Source organism: Amia ocellicauda, chromosome 18 (genome assembly GCF_036373705.1).
Source record: "Amia ocellicauda isolate fAmiCal2 chromosome 18, fAmiCal2.hap1, whole genome shotgun sequence".
NCBI classification, from domain to species: Eukaryota; Metazoa; Chordata; class Actinopteri; order Amiiformes; family Amiidae; genus Amia; species Amia ocellicauda.
Window position 1 is genome coordinate 15,655,772 of NC_089867.1, and position 21,213 is coordinate 15,676,984.

The window sequence follows — 21,213 nt, forward strand, 5'->3', positions numbered from 1 at the left end:
GCTGCCTTTCAAAGCAGGGATTGGAGTAGTGTTTACAGACGATATCTACACATGGCTTGATGTAACACAATAATATTATATTAAATTATATAATATAACAGAATGCTTTGCAGCGCTTCAGCAGTTTGCAAACACTAACAGATGTAAAAGTAAAGTAGTAAATACATCTGGAGTTGATCAGCCTCGGCAGTATTTCGGAGGAGAAGAAAATGTTGGGGGGGTGCCAGGAGTGGCAGCTGTCTGGAGAACTCGGATAAGGGGAAGTTAAAGATTAGGATCTGATCACTCCATCAGCCTGTATCAGGGCACACATCTCTCATGGGTTATTATGACTCCAGCAGACTCTAGCAGCCTCCAGCAGCCAGCCGAGATACATCCCAAATAAACTGTAGGGTCAGTGTCAGAGCCTCACCTAGGGAGGGACACGGCATAGAGGTAAGTGGTAGGGCAATAGGACAGTTGAGGAGAGGATAGGACAGAGATAACTGACCGACTGTCAACACACAGCACTACAGACCGCGGCTTAGAAAAGTCAGAGCTCTGAAAAGCTCTGGAGGGCATGACCAGAACCTGAACAAGCTGCCCCCGACACCTAACAGATTGCCTCTCTCTTTGTTTCCTCACAAATGAGTGTTTAGTACATGTCCTCCACTGCACATCACTGGCAAAGAGGTAGAGAGGCAATCAGAGGATGAGTGAGAGAGAGAGAGACCAGCAGAACTTTCATTGCAGTCATGATGTTGAAATAAGAGTTTAATATGATCTAATCTTTATTACTGAGATATGAAGTGTTGCTTTACAGTTCCCAGGTGCACCTCCATCGAGGCAATAATGTTGCATTAGGTGCCCCTGCACAAACCTCCTTCCAGCAGGCTAATGAATTGCCACTGTGTTAGCCAGATAATTGTAGCAGCGGGGGGGGAGTGGCAGGACAGCTTGATGTGAACTGCTCGATGTTCGTGATCATCTGGGACTGAGTGTCTTTGCTTTCATTGCTCTGGACCAGAACTCTATCTCGCCGGGCTCCTTATTAGATGCATCACTCAGTACACATTCTCAAGGTCTGAATAAAACGAGGCTGAAAGCAAGGCCGAGGAACGGAAAGGTATTTTAATTAAGCGTTAGTTTGCAATGTGGCAGTCCCTTGCTAGACAACGCGGGCCGTCAACCAGGACGACTGGGTTCTTCTCACAGCAGGGCCAGCCAGAGAGGGGAAGAGGGAAAGTGGGAAGGGAGAGGAGGAGCCAGGGGAGAGAAGAGAGGATAATATATTATAGGCAGAGCTGAAGAAGATCTGAGTTTGAGGGAGGCGGTGCGGCCGAGCTACGTCTGAGAGCTGATGCTGCGTTTGGGGAAGCGGGGCGGTGGATTGAGGAATGAATCATTTTAGACCGGGGGGATGAGGCTTACAGAGGAGATAGTAGGTGATGCTGAATTGAAGGTTCATTGGCACCAGAAGAACAACTGTTTTTCATTCACAATGGACTTTTAATACAATTGAAGAGCTTTCTGGAAGAGTCTTGATGTTTTCTGCGGATCATTAAGCTACTAACAAGCAGATAAGTGAAATAGGAGTTATAGCCTCCTCTTCAACTGTAATCTGAAACAGTGGTTTAAAATGGCTAGAGCCAGTCCTCTGGGAGTGGACAGCCCTGTCCTGGAGAGGCCCAGTCCTGCGGGGTTTGCAAGGAGCTTACAGTTGTCAACAAGCTCATTCAAAACAAGTTACCCTTTTTAATGAAGTATATAAGTGTGTGCGGTCCAATTAAGTCACTCAAAGCTCTCTGCACTGCATGAGAAGCTCAGTCTAAACAAGGAGCCAAAGTGACGCCCCTCTTCATCCTCACTTGTAGGGGCCCAGCAGTGAGAGGCTGGGCTGACTGCCAGAGAAATTGGTACGAGGGGCACAGAAAAATATATGTATTTTCTTCTTTCATACAGGGACACATACAGATCATATTTATAGTTGCAAATTAACGGGAATATCTAATGTTATTAATAGGAATAGAGGTTCTGACCTCAGATGAGGATCCCAGTAATGTAGTCGTCTCTGTTGGGTGGCAGGTCGGGAGTGGGGGGGCTGTGCGGGAGATCAAAGTCATTCTGAAACACAGAGGGGGGGGCACTGAGGACAGGTTCTATAATGTGTATATAATTGTGTCTGGAGCATGATTAATATCCCTAATTTTCTATAATGAAACAAATATTTAAAAAAACACCTACAAATGTAAAAGGGAGCTAAGACTGGATCTTTTTTTATAACAATCAATGCATAGATAAAAAATAAATAAAAGGCAATTATTATGTATGTATTTTTTATTTTATTTAGGGTGGCTTAGTTTTCACAAGATACATTTTCAAAGCATTACAAAATACAATAAAATACAATCAATACAAATGACAATATACCCTCAGCAAAGAAAAAAAATCACTTAAATGCAGAGTGGTAGAGCGTAAGAGTTAGGGAGGGAGAGAGAGAGACAGGAGCAGAATGGCTGGTGTCTGGAGTGCTGCCCTTGTCTACCATTCAGTGTGGAGAAGGCATGTCGTCTCACTGACAGAGAACTGTGCTTTGTGATCTTCCAGCCACGCTGACGCTGCTTTAGTGCGAACATCTTTCTGTTCTGTGCGGAGCCAAAGCCCCAGGGTGCGGCACGGGGTCTCCATAGTGCTTTTTACTGTACATCGGCAGCCCGGCTATTGTGCTGTCCCGCTCTCCTGTCACGCAAGGCTGCGTTGGATGAGTTTCTGTTCTGAGTGTGTCTGCTTCACAGAGGCTACAGAAATGAAGAGGTCGGGTTCAAGTTTAGTTGATTCTCACTACAGACAAGCCAACATCTGTAATATGTGTTTATTTACTTACTTACTCTATATTAGTACTATTATGTTGTGTTTTTTGTGTACACAGTCAAATGAGATCCAAGTATTTTGTATTTTTTCTTCCCAATAGTAGTTTGTTATCAGCCTCCTGGATCAGTCAAGCTGAGTAATAAATATTCATAATAACACCCCAGGGGTAAACTCAGCAGCTCACAGTGTGCGCTCTCTGTATAGTCTGTTCGTTCACACAGCCCTGCAGTGCTCCTTCCAAAACTACCCTTTGTGTATCTGTCAAAACTGTCACGGGGGTCCTAGGAGTGATATGGTGAAGTCACAGTCATGGTGAAGTGTCGCACACTTTCTGAAGTCAAAGCCAGCCAAGACGTGACTCTCAGTCCTCTCTTTACCATCACGCACACGTGAACGGACACCATGTGATTGCAGCGCTGGGTGTGATTGGAGGATGTCTTTTTAGGGTTTCTGGTGTAATGTAGCCGAATACAGGGAAAGTCGATGTCTTAAATAAATTATATAACATATTAAACAGGAGACACAGTACAGAGCAACATAGATAGATAGATGGATAGGTAAATAGCCGCACAGAGTTAAATAAAAATCTAATTACAGTGAGGGGGCTGACGGCAAACTTTGCCCTTTAGAATCCAAAGAGAGATCTCTGCCATTGTGCGTGTGTGCAAAGGGAACAGTAATTTGGTGGCGCTAATTGAGAATACAGTAAATGAGCAGATGCACAAGAAAATGAATTATTCTTCATATAATTATCACAAACAATAGCTCAGGGGGCTTTATCGATAAACACATGTGCAATTTAATTAATGAACTTATCAATGCGGAGAGACTCCCACTGTCTGTGTCAATTAGCATCGGATAATTTAATCCTGTTCGCGGAAAGTCCTCCCACCTTTGTGTCAGATGGATTTTGCCCTTTGTTTGAATAGTTCAAGTTTGTTAGTGGGATTGGGGGTGGCATCTTCGTATTTGTTCTATTATGCTGATTAATGTATTCTGGAATTAATGTGGTCTTTTAGTTACTTTCTTCTTTAACCCTGGGACGTGGAGAGGGGCTGCCTCCTACAGATATCTGGCCCTCTTTGCTGTAATCTCTTCAACTCATCAGCCCGTCTGCAGCCCTGCTTAATTAGCAGTCCGGCTCTTTATCGGAGAGTGGGCGGCAGGGGCACAGCTGTACGGGCAAGAGACACTTCAGCCATGAGAGTGGGTGCCTGGGGGCAGCTGTGTGCCAGGGAGCAGCCTGAGACTTGGCAGGCGGGGCAGTCTGTCCACATGTCTGTCGGCAGCGCAGACGCAGTGTTGGGAAAGTGGGTGGAGGCGTTCGGGGGCTCAAAGGGTGCTTTGCAATTTCCTGTGTTCTGTTCTTCTATACACACAGCAGACTACCTCCTGGGGTTTATCTCCTAGGACTTAAGAGAGGCTGTTCATTTTGTTTTCTGTCCTACATACAAGTGGGAGACATCAGAAAGACTGAACACTTTTAAGCCCCCTGATCAGCATAGATTACAGACTGAATCATTTTCAGGTGGGAAAAGTAAACTTGCCGGGTCTTTTTCTTCAGATATGACCCTGACTGGCCTGTCTGTCAGTTCTCTGTATATTTCCTGAGCACCGGGGGCCATGTGGTCCTGTGAACTGGATCACAGAGCACCCCCGTATTCAGCCTATCCCAACAGGGTGCACCTTTATGCTACGTTTGTTTCTTCACCCGTGTAAGAACCGCAGTATAATCACCATGCAGACACACACAGACAAGTGTTTTGGTCAGAAGAAGGTGGTGGATGTAGAATATCTGACTCATGCATTATTTGTTTTCCTTATGTCTTCATGTGCGGGGCTGTGCAGAGTCCCCAGACCCCCTTCGCGGAGCTGTGCGATGAGGAGCCGGTGTTCGGCCGAGCAGAGACAGCGGAAGGGGACGGCCAGGCCTTCCTGTCCGAGATCAGCGAGGAGGACGTGGAGGCTCTGCGGCTGAGGGAAGAGGCGCTGCTGCAGATAGAGGTCAGTCTGTCCACAGGCGGGCAGTTCATTCTCATCTGCATTTTTGTGTATTTATCTGTGCGTGTGTGTGTGTGTGTGAGTGTGTGTGAGTGTGTGTGTAAATGTACCATCACCACCGTCTATATCGATCCACTGCTGGATGAAGGCTCCCCAAGATGTTTCCCCTTGCTTCAATTTATAGCTTCACTTTTCCATGTCACGCCTGCAAAGTTTATGACTTCATCTTCCCATCTTTTATGTGGTCTTCTCATTCTTTTTTCATCTCTTGGGATCCATTCTTTGTCCATCTCTGATTTGTTCGTGCAGTGTGTCTGGCCCATTGCCTTTTTAAAATGTTCAGTCTTTCAACAATATTTCTCACATATTTTTGTTTGTTGTCGGATCCATTCAGTAATTTTTCTACCTCTTCTGGTTATTCCAAGCAGACACTTCTGTGTGTGTTTGTATATACAGTGGCTCTCAAAAGTATTCACCCCCCTTGGACTTTTCCACATTTCATTGTGTTACAACATGAAATCAGACTGGATTTAATCAGGAGCTTTTGCAGCTGATCAACACAGAAAATGTCAAAATGAAAAATATAATCTGCAAATTATTCTAAATTAATTAAAAATACAAAACAGAAAATAATTGAATGCATAAGTAATCACCTGATTGAGCTGTGGTGAAACCAATTGTCTTTAGAAGTCATGTAATTAGTTGAGTCCACCTATGTGCAATTAAGGTGTGTCACATGATTTCAGGTTAAATACACCTGTCTCTGGGAGGCCCTACAGTTGGTTAGTACAATCCCTAACCAAAAACTACATCATGAAGATGAGGGAACATTCAAAAGAAATCCAGAATAAGGTTCTTCAAAAGCACCAATCAGGAATAGGATATAAGAACATTTTCAAGGCATTGCATATCCCGCAGAGCACAGTAAAGTCCTGTATTAAGAAATGGAGAGAATATAGGACAACTGAATCTGCCTAGATCAGGCCGTCCTCAAAAACTGAGTATCCGGGGAAGAAGGGCACTAGTCAGGGAGGCCACCAAGAGGCCTATGGCATCTCTAAAGGAGTTACAGTCTTCCACAGCTGAGCTGGGAGACACTGTGCATACTGCAACAATAGCCAGAGTGCTTCACAAAAGTGCCCTTTATGGGAGAGAAAAAAACTCACATCAATGTCCTGGAGCAGCCCAGTCAAAGCCCGGGCCTCAATCACCAAAGGTCCCTGTCCAACTTGATGGAGCATGAGTAAGTTTGCAAAGAAGAACAGGGAAACATTGCTGTGATCAGATGTGCAAAGCTGATAGATAGATCCACATAGACTGAAGCCTGTAATTGCTGCCAAAGGTGCCTCTACCAGACATTGACTGAAGGGGGTGATTACTTAGGCATTCAATTATTATTATTCGTTTTGTATTTGTAATTCATTTAGAACAATTTGCAGGTTATATTTTTCACTTTGACATTATGGTATTTTTCTGTGTTGATTAGTGGAAATGCCTCCCGATTAAATCCAGTCTGATTTCATGTTGTAACAATGAAATGTGGAATAGTCCAAGGGGGGTGAATACTTTTGAGAGCCACTGTGTGTGTGTATATATATATATATATATATATATATATATATACTCTCACCTAAAAGATTATTAGGAACACCTGTTGAATTTCTCATTAATGCAATTATCTAACCAACCAATCACATGGCAGTTGCTTCAATGCATTTAGGGGTGTGGTCCTGGTCAAGACAATCTCCTGAACTCCAAACTGAATGTCTGAATGGGAAAGAAAGGTGATTTAAGCAATTTTGAGCGTGGCATGGTTGTTGGTGCCAGACGGGCCGGTCTGAGTATTTCACAATCTGCTCAGTTACTGGGATTTTCACGCACAACCATTTCTATGGTTTACAAAGAATGGTGTGAAAAGGGAAAAACATCCAGTATGCGGCAGTCCTGTGGGCGAAAATGCCTTGTTGATGCTAGAGGTCAGAGGAGAATGGGCCGACTGATTCAAGCTGATAGAAGAGCAACTTTGACTGAAATAACCACTCGTTACAACCGAGGTATGCAGCAAAGCATTTGTGAAGCCACAACACGTACAACCTTGAGGCGGATGGGCTACAACAGCAGAAGACCCCACCGGGTACCACTCATCTCCACTACAAATAGGAAAAAGAGGCTACAATTTGCACAAGCTCACCAAAATTGGACAGTTGAAGACTGGAAAAATGTTGCCTGGTCTGATGAGTCTCGATTTCTGTTGAGACATTCAGATGGTAGAGTCAGAATTTGGCGTAAACAGAATGAGAACATGGATCCATCATGCCTTGTTACCACTGTGCAGGCTGGTGGTGGTGGTGTAATGGTGTGGGGGATGTTTTCTTGGCACACTTTAGGCCCCTTAGTGCCAATTGGGCATCATTTAAATGCCACGGCCTACCTGAGCATTGTTTCTGATCATGTCCATCCCTTTATGATCACCATGTACCCATCCTCTGATGGCTACTTCCAGCAGGATAATGCACCATGTCACAAAGGTCGAATCATTTCAAATTGGTTTCTTGAACATGACAATGAGTTCACTGTACTAAACTGGCCCCCACAGTCACCAGATCTCAACCCAATAGAGCATCTTTGGGATGTGGTGGAATAGGAGCTTCGTGCCCTGGATGTGCATCCCACAAATCTCCATCAACTGCAAGATGCTATCCTATCAATATGGGCCAACATTTCTAAAGAATGCTTTCAGCACCTTGTTGAATCAATGCCACGTAGAATTAAGGCAGTTCTGAAGGCGAAAGGGGGTCAAACACGGTATTGGTATGGTGTTCCTAATAATCCTTTAGGTGAGTGTATATATATATATATATATATATATATATATATATATATATATATATGTGATATGAAGCTGTAATAATATCAGAATGATTAACTCAGGCATCAGTGGAGTGTAGATGGATCTGCACCCTGGTGGGTAGTGAGGATTTAGGAGGCCTCAGTGGGGATTGGCAGAGAAAATACAACCATCAGTTAACCAGCCTTTAACCAACACAACCCCAGCAGACAAGGATGATGTGCAGGCACAGGGTGGGTGGAGGGGGCCGAGAGAGCTGAAGACACAGAGCAGCTCTCACTCATCCACTATCATATCTGGGCCTGTGGTAGCAAATGCAATAAACAGACCAGTGTCTCAGCATGGAGGCTGAGTGTCTGCAGGTGTGTGTTATCAGTGACTCTGTTCTCATAGTCCAACACAGCGAGATAATTGCCCAGTGCAACAGCTCCTGACTGTGCCGCCTAAACAGAAGGCCTACTCAACCATTATCTGACTGCTTGTGCTCTAACTACAATGCGCCTGCTGTCTGTAGTGTGAGGGGATTGTTTTGCTTTTATTTTAAGTTCATAACACCAGCAAGTTGCTGTAGCCAGTAATAGATGAATATGTACCAAACAATGGGCAAAGATATAAATAAGAACAGTTGTCTCTGTCTTGTGCGTGTGCATGTGCGCGAGGAAGAGAGAGAGAGAGAGAGAGAGATTGAAAGAGAGGTTTAGCTACTCAGATATTTTGGTATAAAAAGGCCCGTCAAGGGGCTGTGAATTGATGGTCCCTATTATGCTTCCGTAATTTAGCTGCAGCCACTTCCATCAGACAGGATGGTTTTTAAAAGCTCTGTGTGAGGATTGATGCTGGCAGGAGCGAGGTTATTACACACGGATCCAACTTTATTTACAGCCCTTCCGTGCCTGCGGTTCAACAAACAGCCATTCAGCTACAAGTAGAAAGGAAATATTTTATTTTATATTATAAACCGTTTATTCAGTTGCAAGCCATCAAACACTTAAGCCGCTTCTCCGCAGCGCTTGAAAATGTCGTCTTTATTCTGCTGTAAGCGTGTCTGTAAATCTGCGTAGTAATTCCTAACTGTAGCTTCCACTCCGGTCTGGGGGCAAACATGGGAGGAAGCCCACTTTGAGATTTGGGCACCTTGGTTCCTGAAAAAAGAACTGGATAAAAGTATGACAATTGGGTTTATATAATTGGAGGATTTATATCTGCAATTTGGTCGGCTTTGTACCAGTTTTAGTACAGGCTTCCAGATGTTTTGTGTTTATGAGAATTGTTGCTCTGAGAAAAAACCTCGCCACATTTAATTAAAATGTCTGCTGTTCTGCTAAGAGCCTCGATGTCAAATTCTTATTTTTTCCTCTCTCTCTCTTTTTGTTCGTAATCACGTGGCTCCTTATTTTTTCCTTGAATCCCAATTAGAGAGTATTATTATAACAACACTTGACATGGTAGAGCTCCTCTTAATATAGCCCCACATTGAAGTTCCCTTTATAGAAATCTTGTCAATGATCTCTTTCATCTTACAGTTTTGGAAAAAAAAAAAAATCGCTGCAGAAAAGACACATCTAAACGCAGAAACGGCCGTGCCTGCTGAGCCATAACCCCGAGTCTGACTGAGGAGATCCGTGCAGAGCAGAGATGTTTTAATAAGATGCCAGTTTTTTTTTCTTCTGCAAATGGTATGAAAGCTTGCACAGAAGCACTGGACAGGAAATGTATTTCTCCTGCCGGTTTAGAATGTCTTACACATTGTTTTAATATATTCTTGTTTTATCTGATGGGAGCATTGTTATAGTATCTCCACTAAAAGAAAGGATTTCCTGTCTTTAGGGGTAAACATTTGCTGTCTTTTTGGTGTGCGCTTTTCTCCCTCCCTCCCTCCCTCGCTTTTTAACATCAGTGGGGAAATTGGAGTGTTCCTGAGAATTAAATGCATACATCGTAGAAATAGTTTACCTCGAATTTTTGTTGCCTCACATTGTCAGTTCTGAAGATCCAGCATGGGGCTTTGAAAGGTTGTTCACAGACTGAGCCAGAGACTTTTGTACTTTTTCATTTTATTTTGTTTCGCCTGGGAAGCTTCCATTTACCGGGTAATTGGAAAATCCATAAAACCTTTTCATTGCAAATACCATTAATAATATTACATTATAGACATGTGCTAGGGGTCCAGGAGCTGAGTCTGAATATGGTGCCTATATCTGGGATTCAATCCAGGGAGACCAAAATATGGTCGATAGATGATTATTAGCAAATAGTAGGACTATAGCGCCCCTCTTTCCCCATCATCTATATATTTAATTTGTTTAATTATTATTTCCCTTACAGTTGCAAATCAGTGATCACGTCTCTGTCACCACCAGCTCTCAGCCACAGTGACTCCTCGGATGATTGCTATGATCCACCAGTGGTAAAATGGCCTGTCTCTTTGTGAGGCAGCACTTGCTATGAGCAGAAACAAGCTCTGAGGTTTGTGCAGAGAGCTGCATATTTGTCAAAATCCGTGCCTGAGCCCTTATTCAGACAAATTCTCAATGTCCAAGTGAAGTGTTAGTCTGCAGAAGAAAGTCAACAGTAAAACTATTGCTGGAACAAAAAATCCACCACTCCTCATATATCAACGTTTATGTGTCTGTCTTTGAACTGGGAGATCAGGTTGAGGCATATGAGTTTGAAAGCTAACTCAAGAAATGATGCAAGAACGTATGCAGAGATACAGTAAATGGAGTGGTCATCAATACAAGAAGTAGAAGTGTAGGGTTGTTGTTATATATGTATATCTATTTATTGAGAGCATGCATTAATTAATAAATTAATAAATTAATATTATAAGTTATTAAGTACACCAATTTCATCATCTTCCCAAGGTGAACGCAAAAATTCTTTCTTAGGAAAAGTTCGTAACGTATCCATAGCTCCCGCCATTATTGTAGTTACAATTTCAAAAAGCAGTGACGTTGCGTCTGGGTACAAAGGGGGAAGAAATGGTACTTACCAGAGTAATATTTTGAGTGATTTATTTCTCTGCAATGACTTTGTATTTGTAACCTGCTCATGGATATTCCAAACACACAAATCTTCCAGGAAAGGCATATTGAAACTTTATGTATTTTTCTAAGCAAGTGTACCATAATAATCAAAAATAATTAGGTACTTGAGCAAGCTGCTTGAAAGCCTATTTGGTGTCGATTTGTAAGGATGACTGACTTTAAATTGACTATTATGGTGTCTAAATTTGGTCTCTAATGTTGGGAAGAAATGTCTGATTTTCTCGTTGTAATTTACTTTTCAAACTTGAAGCTGGGTGTTTTGATCTTTATTAAATTAGACCTATCAAATCGTTACTACCGTTTTCAGGCAAGTAAAAATAAAAATCATAAAAAAGAATTAGTAAATACCTGTCAGTTCCCTCTCACCATATAGAGATGAACGTCACTCAAACCTTGATGCATTTGTTTATATGCAATGTTATTGGAAAATGCTGTCCCTGTGTTGTATATATTGTGTTAGCAAATGTAGGGGTTGAAAAAGCAAAGACAGAATCTGCATTATAGAACAAATCTTTTCTTACTTGCAGTTCAGTCATCTCCCTTGTTTCATTTGGAATAGCATTCCTGTGGGCTTTGATGATATTCTGTCTCCCACACCAATCTGCCCTGCTGAGGGCACTTGTCTAATGGTGCAACATGTCTCTCTTTTTAAATAATAGCTCCCTTCAATTGGGACTGAGTGTCAGATTGTGGGAGGAGCAGCTTCAGTGACTGTTTTGTGTTTCTGTTGTTTAGTTCTTTCTTGTCACATAATTGATTTCAGTGTTCACTTGTTTTCAGAGACTCTAATCTGTATACAACAACAAAAGTCAGTCCTTTTTCTGAATACATCTGTTATTTCACTGTGAGAGTTGTCACTTAAACAACTCCAACTGCAGGGCAGGAACATGTATATTATTATAATTAGTAGAAGTAGTAGTATTTTGTTCTTGGAGGACATAAACACCTATAAAGTCATCTATATTGAGCACTATTAAAACTATATATTCTGCCTGTATTTGAATAAAAAGCAAAGACAAATACAGGACACGGGCGTGTTGAATGGAAAGGGTTTCAAAAGCTTCCTGTATTCCTGTGTCTAATGCACGTCAAGAGGATATGTCTCCCACTGTTATTTGAGCCATTGAACTTTTTATTAAGTTGCTGCACATAGTCAAACTGTAACACACACAACAGTAATACCTAGTACACCCTCACACACACACACACACACACACACACACAGTTATAGCTATAATAATGTATTTCTTTTTCAAGCCTGTAATATAGCTACTGGAACAATTAGCCGCAGAATAGTTTCCTCAAGCAGAGGGATGGGACGGCGCATGCAGGGGTAATGACAGGGCGGGCCTGTGTGGAGAGGTAGTGAAGTCACGGTCCAGATGCTCCACAACTCAATCTGGGACACTTCATCTGTGCAATCCATCCCATTAAACCCTCTGAAGCGCACTGTTATTATTGTTCAGGAATGTGTAGAATTAAATTAAAATAATTTGTCAATGGCCGGTGGACATTATGCGGCCCATTAATCCAGAGTTTCGCAACTTGGTGACAAATTAATTTTGTTCATTAACTGATCCTTGGTACAACAGGGATGGGGCATTTAACCGTCTCAGTAAAGTGGGTGGACCGTTGTGTGTCTACACAATTCAGGGAATGTCATCTGTTAATGCCTCCAGAATTGGAACGAACTAAATTGGCCCCTATGATGGTGATGGTGATATTAGACTGTGTACGTATCAGCGGAGGAAGATACCTCAACAAAGTCCATTTTTGTCTTCTGGAGAAATGTTTGGCTGTTGAAGGTTTGAGGAATTCTGTTTCTCTGTCAGTAGGCAGTTGCTACAACATGATGTAGTGACATGCACAGACAGCTTTATTTGTCAATCGCGTGGGAGCTGCTTAGCTTACCTTGAACGGGGCCGGGGAAGACGGCTGAGAAATTGTCAAGCACAACATTCACGGGCTGCCAGTCTGAACAGCTTAGTGAGAGGTCAGCTGAACGTATTAACCTGTGCAGCCAGGGACACAGATATCATTCCAGCTACCTTCAAGATAGACAGATACACTGCTCTCTTTTCAGCCCAGCACTCACAGCTAGCGTCCTCCGCAGGGTCTTACTCCTTGGCATTACATTCAAACAGATGTAGTAACTCGTTTCCCAAGCCAATTCCTATGTTTCATTGAATATAATTCACAAGTCTTGTTTTCCAGAAGCCAGTCCATGTAGGCATAGCATTAGATGTCAATTCCTGACCGGTGAGGGCATTCCTGCTGCCCTCTTGGAAACAAAGATCCGAGATGTTTTTTTGGGAAACGTAGTTTTGTAGCAGCTGCCATTTTGAGAATTGTAGTCTCCTATAATATTGCCCATCCACCTCTCTACACTGTGTTCATTACTTGGTATAATTAATGCTCTGTGCTTCAGCAGGGCCTGACATCCTGGACTTGGATGAAATCTCATTACAAGGAGAAACTGGTTGTGGTTCTGAAGAGTAATATCACCCTGTCTGTTCTTCTCCACAGAGGGACATGCTGGACGTCAGCCAGATAATGAAGGATCTGGCCTCTCTGGTGCATGAGCAAGGGGACGCCATCGGTAAGACCACCCGTGGCTTCCTGTCAATTGTGCAAAAGCATGTCCTGTTAAGGCTTACGTTATGAAAGTTATCCACAGTAAATCTGCCCTGTAAATTGGCAGTTTCTGCCTGGCTGTCCCCCATGGTTAGGCCGAGCTTTTTCTTGACTGTACTACAGCACTTCTGTTAGATATCTCAGCATATATAATTGAATAGCGCTTCCAAAGGTTACCAGCCATGAAGGCGGAGTCTGTCAGCCTCATATCACTCCTCTGCCATATGGTATCCTTTCTCCTTATCTCCCATTTTGTTTAACCCTTTGGCAGGTACGATTTGAAAACGCACAGCTGGGCCTAAGAGAGGGAGTTTTTCCATGTGTGCTCAAAACCACACATTATCCTATAATTGCATATCTTTATCCTTTTATATAAATATTTTATTCTCAAGCCATCAGCTGCATCTTCGGACCGGTTTCTAAATTTCATAGCGTACATTGAGGCTGCTTTACGGTTGCTGAGATAAAATAAACCAGTCATTTAGGTTAGCGTCATAAACGTCCTTAGCAAGGTACATCTAGGTTTCTTTTAATTTGATTAGCTGGCAGCCAACATTAACTGGAAAATCGATTCAATAGCAGCCAAATGTAACTACAGTTACATTGTATATAAAACACCAAAACAAATTTGAGGAAAAACAAATATTAACTGATTGCAATATTGTGTTTTTATTGTTTAATCGATATTAATTCTATTATTATTATGACCAAACAAAGATTGAACAAGTTTAGACAGATCAAACTAACCAGACTACACATACACAGTTCATGTTATAGAAAAATGTGATCTGACAAAATACAAAACAGAGACCTGTGAAAAGGTAAAGATTTCTTCTCCATTGATGACTTCTTTCAGTGTATTTGAACTCGGCTACTTAAGTCTCATCAAAGTCTTCACAGAATAATAGACAAAACAGCGCCAAGTAAAAAAATAATAATTCTCTGTAAATGAACAGCAGTTAGTTTAACCCACGGGGGCTGTGCTTCTCCTCGCCAGGCCTAAATACTGCATGGATCAGAGGTTCGTGAAGGAGATCCGCTGCAGTGGCCTGAGACAGTCGAGGGTTATTGGCAGGGAGTGCTTTGGCAACACGGACCAGCAATTGCATGGAGACGGTTTTAATTGACCTTCGGTTCTCTGAGCTCCTGGACTGGCCTGCAGCCACTTTCTCTTAATAATCTGTGCTCCCCAGGAGGGACGGGCATGCCAAGAACCCCAGGGTGCTCGCTTCTCCTTTGCCAAACTAAACAATCCCAAACAGGCTGTAGCACACCGACCAGTCAACGCAACAATCCTTTGTTGTTCAAAATCAAATCCAATGTGATTTAACTCAATAAAACTTACTCCACAGTGCTAAATGTTTAAGAACTTTAGAAATAAAGAAAGAATGTTATGCTAATAAAGTTAAAGACGCCAATTATAGCTAGTTTCTTCAGACGCTTTGATTATCCATCCTCTTATAGCAGTTCCAGTGTGACTTTGTCTCTCTGTTACTTTTGAACAATATAGGAACTGTAAAATAATGTACTGAAGTTGTTCATGTCAACCTATAATGAACTGTCATGTCTTGCTCTGCTAGTGCATCTTATCTATGGAATTATATGTTGTTAATATATTGTAATTAATGTGTAGAGATGTGAATTAATGTGAAAGCTCCTGTCCAGTAGAGCACTGTCATTGTCTCACCTCCTCTGTATGCATTCACTGCTGGCCAGACCATGTTCAACAGTTAGACTTTATTATTATTTACAGTAGCTTTTTAAGAAACAAAACTGCCACTTCTAATGTAGGCCTGTATGTACAGCATGCTGAAGTATAAGAGGCATTAACAGTAATTGCCAGCAATCACTGGCCTGCATACAATTGTCTTATAGCTTTTTGAAGTTCTTCTGGGTTTTAATTACTCCGTTTGTATTCTAATGTGTGTTTTATTTTGCTGGAATGGGGAGAGAGACACCCCCATTCACAATGCCCTACCCTCTTAATTAAACCTGGTTGTACCTCACACAGGAAGATTAATGGGAGCCACATTCATTAAGGGATAATTAAGGATCTGGTCTTGTTTATGCAGTTGCCCTTTAAATCCCCTTAGGACTGGAGTACAAATCATTGTAATATCTCCTCTGCATTTTTCTGTCGTCGTCTTGTTGTCACCTGAAGTTGTTACAGTAGAGACAGATCGACCCAATTAAAATTAGATCATAAGCAGCTAGCCTGGTGTGCATAATGCACGAGAGAGAGAGAGAGAGAGAGAGAGAGAGAGAGGAGAAGAGAATACATAAAGAATTAGAGCAGAAGTATGAGACAACTGAAAGATTAAAAGCGACATATAAAGATATCACATTTTAAGAGGTACTGGAACTGCTTTTTAAGAATGACCCATTTATCACTTAAGGAAACTGTTTCTATTTTCTTTTATTTATTTTTATTTCTCTTGGTGTTGCTCTTTCATCTTGTCACACTGCATTATTTACGGATGTGCCCTGATACAACAGTTAGCATATTCAACTGACTTTAACTGTGGCCATTGCATTTACTTGCAAGCCTGTGCATAAATGTTTTAACCAAGACCTCAAACCTTGTGTGCTTGCACTTAAGGCAATACTTTACATGAATAAATAGGCTCGGCTCTACTGTGGATCAGGGAGGAATGAGAGATTGTGAATTAACATCAGGACTCACAGACTGGCACCCCTGCCTATCCTAGTAGTATCAAACCAGAGAGGAATAGCCCCCAGGAATCCCACCCTCCAGAGCGTAGGTAGCTGGAGACTGCAGCAAGCACCTGGGCCATCTGCTCTCACAGCCACCCGCGTGTGTGCTCCTGGCTATGGACACTACTGTTGTTTGGTTCTGGACGGGAGCTGGAAATCAGCAGGTGAGCTAACGGTGATTCATGTTCGCCTGCCAAGCATTGTGTTGGAGTTATAGTGTGAACATTAAACGTATCAGAGAGACCCCTACTGGCCAGAATGTTATGGAACTATACAACCCTGCTTCTGGGTGGAATTCCCTCTGTCACAGAAGAGCGCCACACCTACACCCAAACTCAGTTCAGTCTGAGGACACAGGCTGATTATGCAACTTGAACTTTTGTAATATCGATTACAGCACTGTGTTGTCATAATGCTACATTTCCTGCTCAGGCAGCCTTTTGGAGCCCAGAGAAGATATCAGTCCCTCCCCTCATTGATGCAAGGGGAAGTAGGATGGACTGCTAGTAAAAACTAGTAAAAATCCCTATTTTCATGGAACACAAAATCTCTCCTTGTAGTGTCAGCTTCCGAGCCTACACTCTGTGGACAGTAATGTGTATTTGAGATATATAAAGAGCCAGGACATAAAAAGTTGTCAGAGATTCAGATATCTCCCGCTTAGCTTTTTAAAAGGATTTAATGGATAGTTGACTTAATAAATTTGTCTTTACAGTTTTCTGATGAAGAGGGTTGTTTTTCAATACGGCAAGTGAATAAATATTTAATTTTATGAGGTGAGACTTGACTGGTGGTGTTTTCCCAGTGGAACCTATGAGTTAAAAATAATAATAATAATAAAACAAATGCAAATGTTTTTTCCTGTTTATGTATATAATATAATATAGTCTTCGAGATAATTTGATTCTACAAGGTCTATAGCAAGCCAAATTGTCTTAAATTGAATTGTAGATATTTGAAACTATTAAAATTGGAGATCTTGAATAGAACAGGAAGTCAATTTAAGATATCTCAAATTGACATCCTTTGAAAATGCTGCATGTTTTGTATGGACTTCCTGTCCGTTTCAGGATATCTCAAACAAAACAGAGAGTCAATTTGATATTTATCATATTGGACAAGAAGTAAATTCGACATCTCAAATTGATGCATCTTGAATTCAAGTTGAGATCTCAAATTGAATTTGAGATATTTCAAAATAACCCCCTTATCAAGATTTCTCAAATACATTTTGAGATATCTCACATTGACTTGCTGTCTTATAAATAAATATATAGTTGTTTAAGAACAAAATCACAGGAAAGGAAAATCCAAAATGTAAATCTTTGACTAACCTACGTTGACATTATGTACACAGAGGATTGGGAGGACTAACAATCACATTCTTGATTCTTTATAGAATATTAATTTAAGCACTTTTAAATAAATGATGCAGTCAAATTTAATTTAGCGATCAAACTTAGGCTTTTGTTAAGGTTGGGGGAGTTAAATCGATCAGATGTAGGTTTGTATTAATCTTGCCTGAATCTTGGGGTTCAGACTGTTTGGCCCAAAATGTCTCTTTCGTACACATTTATATTATTTTTTCCAACACATGCAAATTCACAGTTCAGAAATGAGAGAGGCACATTTTCCAGGTTACGCCAATAGTGCTTCTGATCTCATCTACTCATCCTTTAAGTGGTCTTCCTCCTGGCCATTGTCATTATACATATAAATAAATAAATAAATAAATATATATTTAATGTAAATTCTTTATGAGAGGAAAAATATGTTGTCCTCAGTTAATGGATCATGTAAGATCTTCAGCCTATGCCACAAAATGAGGGGCACAAACCTGTTATATGTAAAGCAAAGCCCTTCAGAAACCTAATAAGTAAAGGATAATGTCTTTTACTGTTGTTTTCAAGTACTGGCACTCCAGCTTCTCAAAGCCCAAATTGCACTTTCAGACTAAAATAGCACTAAGTGAAAACACAACTGTTCCTAAATATATATATCAAAGCTAGATATTAATAAACTCACAACATAGATGAAAAACAGAAAACAAGATTATGTTTTTTGAGTCGTTGTGTTTACGGAACTGAGAGGATAGGCAGCTCTGTGCAAACCTATCATCCTCGCCAGGCTCGGGCAGCATTGCTTCTTATCCTGTTTCTGCTTGTCACTCAAGTTCGATGAACTTGCAAAAAAAAAAAAAAAAAGACAAAACGACTACCAAATTGTGAATGGGAATCTGCATGCTTGTCTATAACTCCCCTGCACTCTCAGCTAGAGACATACGAAGAAACAAATCTAATAAAAACAATATTTTCATTAAAGGTTCGCCAAAGAGATCTAATACAATATACACCCCACCACATGTAGTGTATTCATAAAAGGCTCAGCTGGCACAAATTAATAACCATGACTGGAATTAATTCTGGATTAACTCGAGTTACCAAACAATCTGAGGCACTTTCTTGTCGGCTGTTATCTGGAATGAAATATGGTGTTGGTTTTAGAAAGCAATGTATCTGTTTGGACCGCAATTATCTATAGCATTTAATAAGCAACCCATAGAAGTAGTATTGTTGTAGTTATTAACCACTACTCATAATAAAATTAATATATCGTAATACAAGCATGCGGTTTATATGTTCAGAGGAAGCTGTGACTGAGCAATCAAACGTCAGCTCTGTTGTCCGATGGCTATTACACCTATAGGTTAAATATGCAGATAGATAGTAGGGTATATATATATGTCAGTACAATCAACATCATTTTAACCACATACATATCCGTCAGTAATGGGAAGGAATTGCAGATTGATGAGGTCTAGTGAAGTGCACACTCTGAAAAGGCTGTTTATAATGCGCTGTGTTTTCTGGGGGGCAGAACACAACAAAGGAAATGCAATGCCCGTCTTCGAAGATTTATTGCACTGGGCAGAGCATTCGGGTAATCAATGCTTTGAGGGGAACAACAGATGCACATTATGAAACAGCATTTGAAGAATGTCTTTGGCATCAGAGCTGAACTTGACCAGGTTCCCAAGGCCGTGTTGTGCACTGTACTGTTTATTTGACTTCGCGGAGGTTTACCTTGCTCTGAAACTGCTAGTTATTGTGTTTCTCCCATATAAATCTCTCCCATGCAGTGCATCTGCCAACGTGACATGTGTCCCATAATCCTCCACAGGTTTACCATTCTGCCAGGGCTGAGCGGGAACAGCAAATATGTTCCCAGACCTTAGGGGTGTAAGCAGACACAGAGACATTTCTAGCATTCAACATCCGCTGTCAGTGCGCACAAATGAACTGGGACCAAAGTGAAAACGTGTTGTGAGTAGGAGACTGAACTCCAGACGGAAAATGAGAGCTATCATTTACCCTCCTGCACATCAAAGTGAAGCATTTCAAGTGGTGCAGTTCTACGATAATAAAGTATTCATCTGTCCAAGCCAGAGTCAATCAAATCTATAAATAGTGAGTTCAGATTTAGCACTTGTTCCTTGAAAACAATACAAAAAGCTTGCACATTGATTGTTATCACAAAAAATTAAGATGGACTGTGGATAGTAAGTTCATACTTAGTTTTTAACAGTGTTTTAGACTCAGCTTTACATAATTGGAGACTTAACTAACCATCAATACATTGACGGTGTTTAAACGTGTGAGTCTCTGTGGTACCTGGGCTCTCATAACCATTCGATCACTTCCCCTTTGAAGTAGACTTTAATTTATTACAAAATAAATTGTTAGTGACTTACAAGTGTTTTGGCTGTAATATTTGATTATCATAGTCTAATGTCTGGGAGCACACCGCTGTACCCATATACTGCAAAAACAGGTTAAAGGAGCTACAGGTGCACAAGCTCTCTGGAGCAGACGCCTCCATAGCACTGCGATGATGTTGATGTCACACTCCGATTAGGACACCCAGGTCAATGAAGCTTAGCTAACACGGCACTGCCTGTGCTCGATTTATTTGTGATTATATTGTTGTATATTTTGGTTTATCATATTATATTTTCCCTAGGAAGGTTAAAAGTGTGCTCATTGTATTTATTTCTTCACAGATTTGTTTTTAGTCAAATGCCTTCTGTTAATATCCGTGCTGGCGAAACTGTGACGCGCGTCTCGTTTTGCAAATTTTGCAGCGGGGGACGGAGATGTAAATAAAGTGTTTCCTGAAGATGTTTAAATTGCAGATTATTGATGTGATGTGTCCACGTAATGCCCCTGAATTAAGGATGTGCCAGAGTTAGTAAATCAAAACGTCATTAGATTTATTCCGAGTTTATTGACTTCGTATGGCACATGTTGGTGCATTTAGATGTTGTGTTTTGTTAACAAGCAATGCCGTGAATATTAAGGCCAGTATTACTGAACCAGGATGTGATGAAAGTGGAAATAATTTCCCAGATTAGATGAATCAGTGTACCCGAGTATGTATTAGATCAAATGGATGTAAATGTCCTGTTAAGTGTATCTGCAAGAGACTTTCAGATCTTCCAGCAGTGCAGCACTCCTGTTCCTTGCTCATTTCGCCTCCGATTTCCAAATACCCTGTTCTGCTACATTTAAATTATGCACATTAAAAACCAAATCAGTAAGAAATCAAAAGTGCTGTTTTGATAAGACATGAGGACATCTGTGACTTTTCACTATTGAATTAAATGGGAAAGAAACATCTACTTCAAAAACACAAAAGGAAAGAAATGTAATTAAGATAGCATCACTTCTACAGATAGACGCTAATCAGTGCTCACCAGTAGCCAGAAGGAATGCCAGTCAAACGAGTCAGATAAGTTTAGATCTAAACATTTATTATAGCCTGAGGAGCATTGCAGGGGTCCTGGTGCTCTTGGTTTCGGGTTTGTTCACACCTAAATAAAATATACCACTGTAAAATACTAATCTTCCTGTAGTTTCTATGCAAGTAAGATGTCTTCATAAAGCTTTATTGCAGAGTTTACACTATAATTGTTTTGATCCCATGTCTGATTAACTGGACTTTTGATCTGAAACAAAAACTTTTACTATGTACAGAATACACCACAAAAATCTCAGAGTTAGGAATATCCAGGAGGAGCAGTCCATCCAATAGAGAGTTGATCTTGTCACCTGTGCCTTC

At 41.1% G+C, this 21,213-nt stretch overlaps 1 protein-coding gene across 1 annotated transcript in view; it reads left to right on the plus strand.

Annotated features, from left to right (window-relative positions):
• Positions 1–21,213, plus strand: part of tsnare1 (T-SNARE Domain Containing 1) — a 148,788-nt gene that overhangs the window by 70,431 nt on the left and 57,144 nt on the right. Inside the window, exons 8-9 of the mRNA XM_066691190.1 lie at positions 4,699–4,854; positions 13,273–13,345. Of these exons, the coding sequence (XP_066547287.1) occupies positions 4,699–4,854; positions 13,273–13,345 (229 nt within the window). The remainder of the gene's footprint in view (positions 1–4,698; positions 4,855–13,272; positions 13,346–21,213) is intronic.